This window comes from Conger conger, chromosome 1, assembly GCF_963514075.1.
Source record: "Conger conger chromosome 1, fConCon1.1, whole genome shotgun sequence".
Taxonomy (NCBI): domain Eukaryota; kingdom Metazoa; phylum Chordata; class Actinopteri; order Anguilliformes; family Congridae; genus Conger; species Conger conger.
The window spans coordinates 72815094-72826145 of record NC_083760.1 but is presented as its reverse complement, the minus strand read 5'-3'; the positions used below and the strand labels follow the sequence as shown (position 1 = coordinate 72826145).

The 11052-nt window shown below is 42.4% G+C and overlaps 1 protein-coding gene across 2 annotated transcripts in view; it reads right to left on the bottom strand.

The window, feature by feature from the left end:
- Nucleotides 1-974: 974 nt before the first annotated feature.
- The window catches only part of mtmr11 (myotubularin related protein 11), a 38309-nt gene continuing 28231 nt past the window's right edge, over nt 975-11052 (bottom strand). For both annotated transcript variants that reach the window (XM_061220005.1, XM_061220012.1), the window contains 5 exons: nt 8026-8198; nt 7556-7726; nt 6609-6827; nt 4208-4510; nt 975-3643 (listed from right to left, as the gene is read on the bottom strand). In XM_061220005.1, coding sequence (XP_061075989.1) covers nt 3230-3643; nt 4208-4510; nt 6609-6827; nt 7556-7726; nt 8026-8198 — 1280 coding nt within the window. In that variant the 3' untranslated portion in view covers nt 975-3229. The remainder of the gene's footprint in view (nt 3644-4207; nt 4511-6608; nt 6828-7555; nt 7727-8025; nt 8199-11052) is intronic.

Genomic DNA, 11052 nt, shown 5'->3' with positions numbered 1-11052 from the left:
ACTTTTTATTTTTGTTTTTCTCAAAGGTATCCAGCCTATCTCCCGTATACAGAACCAGCTCCTGTGAACGTAGCGTATAATACAGTTAGAAGCCCAAATGCATAACCATCCCTCTGCAATACTGGATTTCTGACGAATGTTTCACACGGTTTCCCCAGGTCTCCTCCAAATCCCAAAGCTACACGCTCTGCCAGCTTCGAGAGCAGCTCGCTGAGTTCTTCCCAGGGCATAGAATCCGTGCACTGCCAGTGGTGCATTTCTTTCGATGTGCGCCTCAAGCGTTTGTCTTGCGGCCACTTTTACTGCGACACCTGTGCCGACCATATCGTCAACTTGGCTTTCGAGGACATCGAGGGTCTCTCGGACTACCCCTGCCCCATGTGCAAGTCCATCCACCAGCTGGGCAGCCTCACCACCCCGCTGGGCATGGGAACGCCCCTCGTCACTCCCGTGGAGATCCTGAAAAGGCAGGTTATAAGGGAGGAAGGTTACGGGCACTAATGTGCTGTGGTGCATCATTCTAAACTGGGATACACTCGCAGAAACAATCTTGATTCATACAGATTTTGGTTTGATGCAGTGTGAGGAATGTTCAGAATCAGCTGGGTATCTGATTGGGGTCAGATACTCCAAATGTAAAGTATTTTAAATTACTAATACTACATGAACATTTATCAATTTCTGGTTTTGGTGATTTATATTTAAAGGTGACTGTATATACAGATTATTTTAAATTATTTTAAGTATAGTATTTTATATTGTCTTGTAGAAGGCATGATCAGACTTCTTTCTTCAGAATTAAAGATCACTTTGTAAATATGTTTCTTTTAATAACAAGAATAAAACAAGCTATAGAGAAGTGATGTCTGCTTTCTTTTGTGGAAACTGGAACTGTGGAACTGAAGAATGGCAGTATATTACATTTTATATGTTCCTTAACCCACATTAGAGAGGTACTGACATCAGATCTGAGATTGGGATAAAATTCAGTTTTATTATTCTTGAGCATTAAATAAGCTGCTGATATGAAAACATACTGGCAAATTAATTGGTCATTCGTACCAAAACAAAACCCAGATTTACAATGTTCATAATAAGTAGTATCAAGTCAAAGGAGTGTTTCTGGGCCCAACATTCACCTGAAGACATGGTACTTTTCCACAAAGACAATGCTGGCAGCAAAAATGTCACCTTTCTGTTTCGTCCGTAGAAGCTAGGCAGCAGAAGTACTATACACCACAATGTAAACCACAGCCTTTACAATTATTCTTCCTGTATTTCCAATTATCTGTTTTTACGGAGTAAACTTCTCACAAATCATTTTAGATTTAAAAACAAATTGCTTAAGTGAATCAAAATCAATGGTTTGATGCTTTTTAATCGAAAAAATAAGATAAAGGCTCAAACTGGAATTTGCAGGGTTTTGTCTAAAACAACAAATAAAATCAGTTGCACCATGGTAAAAGTTGTGATTAAAGTAGGTTTGATTTCTAAGGTAAAATCCCTTGGAGTATGTTTGATTAACACTATTCATGGAAATGTTCCTAGTACTTTTGATGACTGAAAATTCACATCATTGAAACAGGTCTTGATGTACTCTTCATGGCCCAGTGCTCCTCTTCCTAAAATAATCTGAGCCAGAACGCCACTAGCATGGCTTTAAAAAATGCTACATCTAACAGTACCATACATGTGCAAAATACATAAATATAAACGGGCAAAAACAATTACTGCTTAACCTAATTACAGCAAGGATATGAATAATCATAATTATTAATACTTGTACACATTTCCCTCGAGTACTTCGAGAAGGGTTTTCAATGTTATCCTTTTTTAACAATGTACTTAAGTCACCAAATGGGTGTATAATAACACATTCAACCAAGTATAAAAATGATTTTAAAAAATGATAATATGCAAATATATAAATGGGCTATCGTATTGATCCATCTTCTATTTAAATTCTGTAAAATGTTTACCTGTTGATTAATACTTCAAGGGTAATCATGAAAATGAAAATGTGCTAGAGTAAAGGAGAACCTACACTCAAAACAGATGTGGTAAAAATGACACATAATGTGTAATTTTGTAACACACCCCACGTCTAGTTATGGACAACACATTTCTTGTTACTTTCAACACAGTCTGTTCAAAAGTCTCCCTTTGTAACAAATTGTATATTTGTAACATAAAAGTAGTAACTTGTTGAATGTGTTGAAAGTAACGCAGAATTAGTAACACAAAAAGTGTGTTGGATAAAAAAACATTTTTGGTGAGTGTGTGGTATAGATCTGAGTTTGGGTGAAAAGCAACCCCCTGTATTTTCATTCCAGGATATTTCTCTCCTCATAACACTCCTCTTGCAAAGTATCTTACGAGGCCCAAATCAAGTCACATATAATAAAGCTCAGGAAAGGTGTACTGTATATTTTCCTCAAACAAAAGTGTGACTTAAATATCTCCCCGTAATTTTCATAGTCAGGACTATGTGATTTCACTTGCACATCACTACCATTAGTCCTGACTAAAAGGTCAACAGCCTAATTTCTCCATTTACTTTCATAGACAGAATCCAAAGTACCCACTATCCGCCTGATTTTACCAGACTGAAAATTCAAATATAAACGAATTGCAATTTAACGTTAATAAGCATTCAAACCATGGGTTTAGATTTAGTGCGGTAGGTTCCAATAAAATGAACAGTGGTGTTCTAGTTGGATCCAGCAGAAATAGGGGCAATCATCATTACCGATCATGACAGAATTATATACATATTATTACTACTCAATTGACAAAATTGAGAGCAGCCCTTAGGTTTAAACAAAGGATTTAAATTAGCTTTGAAAGCTGGTCATTAGGATTTCCCTAATGAGTACAAAAGAAAGATAAAACAAAGTATCAAAATACTTTTAAGCAATAGATGCTGTCATTATGTAATTGAAGTAATCTGGTTATATCTGTAGACATCAGCTTTTCAGAATGCATAACAAATACTTTTGTGTTGTGCTGTGCTCCTCACATTTCTAATACATTTATATTGGTCAAGTTGCGCAAGCGTACTTGTATTAAGGGAGGCAGACCTGCATTTTAACCTAGTTTGAGTTTGCAGCACGACAGAGGAAATTAGCTGAGAGAGCCTTGCATATGGAGTTCACTGCCAGGGGAATGACTGCTCTATGCTCTTTGTTCACTGTGCAGTGCTTTCAGAGTCAACCCTGAGGTCCAGAGTTCATGACCCCAGGGAAGGGCCATTGTTCTTGGGCAGCCTTGCGCTGGGCGTGGGGGCGTAGCGCTGGTCTGGGCGACCGTCGGTCGGGTGGCCGAAGAGGAAGGTGCGCTTGCCCGCCTCCCGGCCGGCGAGCTTTGGCGGGGCTCCAGTGGGATTTGGGGCCCTGGGTGGGGTGGCTGTTGGAGGAGGGCTCCGAGGCGTGGCCATGGAGGGTCGCGGGGCAGAGAACAGGAAGGTCCCGTTGTTGCTGTTCTGATTGAGGTTGGCGTCAGGCCTCCGAGACTCCTGCTTTTTAGCTGTGGTGGTAGCGTTCCTGGTTGACACTGAGGCCAGCTTGTCTCTGAGCTGCTGGACCTCCCAGGCTAACTGGTCCACAGGGTGGTACATGGATGCAGGTGTGGGGTGGCAGAAAGCCTGTGAACACAACAGACCCAATGTGTCCATCTTTCCCTCACAGCCAATCCTCATTACATTTACTAACACTAGAACTGCTGCTGCACCACCACCAAGTGCCTTCAGGTGTAATTAAACAGGGTAATTAAGCCATGTAGTATCTACCATTACAAAAATACATTTGTTGTGTTTATGCATATTACAGAACACTCTAGAAGATAAAATCTTTTATAATTCATAACACAATGGAATGTTTTTAAATAAATTCTGACAGTTTTAGTGCTGACTGGGTACCAAAAACAGTACTTTATTTGCATCACTGATTTTCTTGCATCATTTGTGACAATGTTTTCAAAAATAATTCTAACAAAGATTTGTAAAGAAAGATTTATCTTCATTACACAATACTTTTGACAGAACTTAAATAATTTGACAGCACTGACTGGGTCCAAATCCACTGCGGTTCAAATCTGTTCAGCCCAGATATCTCAATGAATACTTCCGCACACAATCAGAAAACCGTCTTGAGGCTGATGCTTCACTCTGCCGTGACTGTCTCGGAGGTGAAGGGGGCGTTCACGTTACCTGTGCCTGGAGCGCCCCGCGGAGGTAGCAGTCCCTCCAGACGCGGACGCAGGGGCCCAGCAGCAGCGGCAGCAGGGGTTCGTGTGGGTCCAGCGGGGCGGGAGGGGGTCTGCAGGCCTCGCTCAGGGACCACGCCTTCACCACGCGCTCCAGGCCTGGCAGGCTCTCTGAGGACGGGGCCCGTCTGTGGCTCTTCCGGTAAGACCCCGACCCCCCGCCGCTGCGCCAGGGCAGGAGGTGAGAGGGGGACGAGAACGTGCCCCGAGACAGCAGGAGCACTGAGCCTGGAGCTCCGTCAGGCAGCTGAGACAGGCACAGTGACAAGGGACACTCGTTTCATACACAGTAACTACAATAGTAATAATAATAATAAATTCATGTTGTTGTTTCAGCGATGTTCATCATCATCAGTACAGTAATCAGGTTCCATAACATTTAAGAATCGTATCATTGCCCTTGGGAGATGAGATGCATAGCAGGAGTGGATGGTAATAATCAGGATGATATAAGGAGTAATCTAAAATCCACAGATGATTAAGGAACAATAATGAACATATTACAGATGACTAGATGAAAAGAGCTTTTGCTGGGCCTTAATAGGAACACTAGTCATGTGTTTTGTAGACATTACTAAAATGTTACAGGCGTCATAACCAAATGTGCTTACTTTAAAGATACAATTGTTTTAGTAAAATGCTGCCAAGAGAGCAAGCAATGTGCAAACGACACTCATTCATATCTATAAACTTGCGCTGAAAGTTATAGCCTAAACAAGCTGTTCAGAAATTGCTTTATCACAATAAAGAAACCCAATAAATAAACCTCCCATGAGCATAGTACACCAGATAAGCACACCATATAAACAAAATGAGATGAGTATACAAACTGAACTCAAAGAAACATACAAAACAAAAAGCAAAACACAACTGAGGTATGTGCATACTAAATATGTGTATGTATGTGTGTGTGCATATGTGCGTGTGCGTGCGTGCGTGTGTATTATTGTCCTGCATCTAGAGTGTGTCCACATTAAAATACAGTCCTCTGTGCAAGTGGCGTATTGGTAAAACATAGGTGAAATTTCTCATGAGAGGGAGAATAGACTTTGTTTAACTGACTGAGGAAAATGTACTGTCACCAGTGATTAAACGCTGCTGATTAAAAGTTGGTGGGCAAATGCTTGTCAATAAACCGGCAAGCTACACCGATTACAACCCTGATGCACAATTAGCTGGGCCTTTATTTGTTTTCTCAGCAGAGACCCCTAACTGGGGCAATTTACACCGCTTCAATTTGACATTCTTATTATCCATTCAAACAGCTGGATGCTCCCTGCAGCAGGCCAGGTTAAGTACCATGCTACAGGGTACAATAGCAAAGTAATTCCCCCCCGGGACTCATCTCCATGTTTTTGGCTTGCAGCCCAGCTGCTGTGCCACAGCGCCACACTGCCCCTCCCTTTCCCAGAACACATGCTCATATTTCAGCGTTGCCTGTGTTATGACACTGGTATACACGGTGCTGTAAGTACAGCCCTGCTGTAAAAGGCACACATTACACACACCCAGGGATAATATGAAGGCCAGTAAGCCAGGAAGATGGAAAAGTCTTTTTCCAGACAGTTTCCATGAATGTTCATTGGGCAGTTAGCTGTTTTTCCTTCAAGAGCCCTTGAAGTTGTTTCTGACCTCTAATTTATTTTAATCAACCTCTACGCTTGAGCACACATTTCCTCTTACTATCTGTCTTCTTGTGTCTGATCAAAATACATACTGGTATTACTTGTCTTCTGAGTTTGGGTGAAAATATTTTTTTGCTATGGAAAATTGGTTGTGAGAGACTGCAGTGCCCATTTATGCCATGATGTATGGTGAAACCTGCTGTACAACAATACAAAAAAACAACAAAAAGCCAGAAACATAGTTTACCTCAGATTAAATTAGATCATAATATAGAACAGACTCTCAGTCTGAGCATTGACACTGCTTCAGCCTGTACTCACAAGCACTCTCCTAATGAGTGCTGCTGCAAGGTGCCAGTTTCCGGCCTGTTTGCATAGGACACATAATCTCTGTTCATGCAGACCAGGGATGTGCGAGGAGGGCCATATCAGTTCCTGTATTTCAGACCAGCTCCTCTTAATTATTTCATTAGCCCAACATTTACATTTACAATCACTTTAGCCACATTCCGTGATATAAACTGCAGCTGATAAATGGTCTTGTCTTGTAGCATTTGCTCATTGTGGTCTAATTTACTAGTGAATACAGCTTATTAGCTGATTCAGCCAGGATAACTGGCTGCAGCAAAGCCCTGCATACACACCGGCCCTCCAGGACAGTTGTCCATCCCTGACGTAGACTGTGAACCAGCACGGCGACTCCATGAGGCTGCAGCTCACCTTGTGGGAGTCTGGGTTTGCATTGAGGTTGCCGTTCAGGACCAGCTGGGGTGGGACGGGCTGGGACACGGGGTGTGTGAACCGGGCCCGTCTGTTACAGCTGTACTGCAGGGACCAGTCCCACACCGGGGGCAGGGGAGGGTCCACTGCGTCCTGAGAGCTGTCCCTGGGCAGGACCTCCCTCCAGCCGTTCACCGGGGTGTAGCTTTGAGACAGCCTCTGGAGGAACACCGGCAGTTACACATCTGTAACATCTGCACATGCACTGTGCTGCATGCCCACAGCTACCCTGCCTGAAATAGATGCATAATTACTAAACAGGAATACTCTGCACAATCCAGAACTTCAGCTGGAAGCAGCTGGATTCAATTAACATGTTTGGTTAACTTCAGCACACAAATAAACACAAGGCATGTTTTTTTTTTCTTCCCTTTACTCATTTTTTTCCTTTTTTTAAATTTAATTTCCGCAGACAGCATAGCAACACTTTCAAAGAAACAAAGGGACTTCATTTTTCACTTCATTTGAAAGCTATATTTAGAATATGAGTATCAGTCACAGACAATGAGGTTATCTCTTTGTGCCAGTTTCACAGAGACAGATCAAGGTTAGCCCTGGTCTAAACAGTTTTATTTATGGAGAATTGCCATTCAAAATTGAATTTTGTCTAAGACTGGACTTAATCTGTGTCAATGAAACTGGCCCTTTATGCCAGAGCATCCTCGTACTGCTGCCACCTACTGGTCACCTACTTATGAGAATTCTGGAGAAAGACTGATTCTCTGAGCCTACTCTGGTGAATGGTATCCCAGGCACAGTGTGTGTGTGTGTGTTAGTGTGTGTGTGTGTGTGTGTGTGTGTGTACAGGTGTGTGTGTGTGTGTGTACAGGTGTGTGTGTGTGTGTGTGTGTGTGTGTGTGTGTGTAATAAAGGCAGGAGTGTGTTACCTGTGAACGCCGGCTCCTCTCCCTCTGACAGTTGGACAGGAAGCTACTGAAGAGGGGCAGGTGGACGCTGTCGTGGAGGGCCAGCAGATAGTCCCCTGTGAGCTGGAAGTGGGAGGGGTACTGGGCCCACAGCTGCCACACACAGTCCAGGAAGAGCAGGAACACCGGTGCCTGAGGGGTGAGGGTGCTGAGTGAGGGGGGTGGAGGACCCCACTGCAATAGCCCACTCTGGGCCCCTCAACCAAACGCTCCTCCACTCTAACCTTGTTCAGAAAGTATTTCTAAAACCTGCCATTCCACTCCACATCTGTAACTTGCTCCCGTTCAATATCTCAGCCCAGCATGTGAACGGCTTGGCTTCATTAGAATCAGACCCAGCATGTCTTAGCAGCCTAAATAACCGCTAGCATGCAAGCGATAGTTGGAGGGGGATATAAACAGTGTTGGCAGGATTGAAACACAGCTCTCACCTCCTCCTTATCGCTTTCCCGGTGGTAGTTAGTCCGGCTGAGGAACCGATGACCAGCCATGACCCACTCCTTCTGGACCAAGCCCTGGAAGCCCAGCTGGGTCCTGCAGTGTGGGTCACACATCACCTGGGCCAGGCTGGACACCACGCAGTTCAGATCCCTGTCCTCCGGCTCTGCATGAAAACATCAATCCACCTTCAACAGCAATCCAACCAACATCCATCCAGCACAAATTACACATCCATCCAACACAGACTTCATATCAATCCACCTTCAACAGCAATCCAACCAACATCCATCCAGCACAAATTACACATCCATCCAACACAGACTTCATATCAATCCACTTTCAACAGCAATCCAACCAACATCCATCCAGCACAAATTACACATCCATCAAACACAGACTTCATATCAATCCACCTTCAACAGCAATCCAACCAACATCAATCCAACACAAATTACACATCCATCCAACACAGACTTCATATCAATCCACCTTCAACAGCAATCCAACCAACATCCATCCAGCACAAATTACACATCCATCCAACACAGACTTCATATCAATCCACCTTCAACAGCAATCCAACCAACATCCATCCAGCACAAATTACACATCCATCCAACACAGACTTCATATCAATCCACCTTCAACAGCAATCCAACCAACATCCATCCAGCACAAATTACACATCCATCCAACACAGACTTCATATCAATCCACCTTCAACAGCAATCCAACCAACATCCATCCAGCACAAATTACACATCCATCCAACACAGACTTCATATCAATCCACTTTCAACAGCAATCCAACCAACATCCATCCAGCACAAATTACACATCCATCAAACACAGACTTCATATCAATCCACCTTCAACAGCAATCCAACCAACATCAATCCAACACAAATTACACATCCATCCAACACAGACTTCATATCAATCCACCTTCAACAGCAATCCAACCAACATCCATCCAGCACAAATTACACATCCATCCAACACAGACTTCATATCAATCCACTTTCAACAGCAATCCAACCAACATCCATCCAGCACAAATTACACATCCATCCAACACAGACTTCATATCAATCCACCTTCAACAGCAATCCAACCAACATCCATCCAGCACAAATTACACATCCATCCAACACAGACTTCATATCAATCCACCTTCAACAGCAATCCAACCAACATCAATCCAACACAAATTACACATCCATCCAACACAGACTTCATATCAATCCACCTTCAACAGCAATCCAACCAACATCCATCCAACACAGACTTCATATCAATCCACCTTCAACAGCAATCCAACCAACATCCATCCAGCACAAATTACACATCCATCCAACACAGACTTCACATCAATCCACTCCAATATCCCACAGTTCCAATCAGCCTCAGCGTCTTCACACCGTTTTGAGTACAATTACCAACTTTGTAGTCCATATTGAACAATGTTGGCAAGTACCAAGAATCTAATAATTACATATTGACATTGAGTGGAGGCTTATTATAAGCCATAAAACAGCCACTGTTGAGTGAGTTCATAGCCATATCACCTCATACCAATCTGATACTACAGTTCCACAAACACCCTTGTGCTGTCAAGGGTCCATACAGTACTAAAGAAAGCTCAGTGTACACTGGGTATTATTATGAAATACATATTTAACAAATTCTGTGTACACGAGACCAATGTGAAGAAAAATACAGCAGTACAGCTGTATTTGGCAAACAGTGCCACCTAGTGCTATTACATGAAAGTGCGATGCACATCTAGTGAGCCAATTCTGTGGGGAGAAATGCCTGCACTCGCTTGACTACTGTGGACGTATTCCTTTACTTAGCTCTGGAGTTGACACTGCGCATTCTGCGGCTTCTGGAGAACAGCGTTGCATGATATTCACTCACCAAAAATACTCCACAAGAATGTGAGCTACGAAGGTTACATGACCTCAATACACAGGACAGCTATCAAAGTATGTTAAAGGAAGGGGCAGCAATACTATGAATAGCTTAAAGAAAAGCAAATAATGATAATAGTAGTAATAGCTGGTTAAACTGACATAGCAAAGTATTACCTTTATTTGTTATTATCCACTAACTCTTCTTTGTTAATCAACAAAATATTTTACCATGGAAAACCAAAGGATGCAACACGCACAGTACACCTGGAGACAAGCATACCTGTCTAACCCACAATTACCAATACATCAAATTATCTTATGCCTCAAATTCTATTTCATTAAATCTTTAAGATTTTAACATTCTTAAGAAGGCAGCCCAACCTATGTCAACATCCATCATCCTAGAGGCAATTAGCTAACTAATGAGCAAATATAGCCAAATAAAAATAACATTTACATCTTTAAATTGATAAGTTTATACTTCCAATCACTCAATTTAATGTTCTATGTTGTACAAGACTGAAGACATTCACATTGATCAATTATACAAATAGTTCCATGCATGGCTGTCTACAATGTACTAACAAGCACAATTTAAGATATAAATACCCCTTTGAAAGATATGACCCCTATTGAGGCATATATCCATCACAAAAAGCTTCAGCCCTAAGGCCCACTTCAATTTGATTAAAATGCACTTCAACAAAGTATCATGTATTATTAAATTACAAAACCCCATTACCCAGGTGACTGCAAAAAGTATGAAAATAAACAAACATTCACTTGAATGTTTTTTAAAAATGAAGTGCACTGGACCAGTATTGAATGCATGAAAGCATGTCCTTTCCTGGCCCAGTTTTAACATAAACACTGAATATTAATCCACAGAATCTGCCATGCAGAACTGAGAAACACATTAATGGCCAGTCCCATTACATCTGCAGCTGTGGATCTGGCAGTGCGTACGCAGCCTGTTTGTCTTATCGCATTCGAACTGACAGGGGTGGACCGGGGGGGGGGGGGGGGGCGACTGGCATTTCACATGACTTTCATAAAGGAATGAGATTCTGCTCAGCATGCAGTTTCCTGCAGAGATCCATG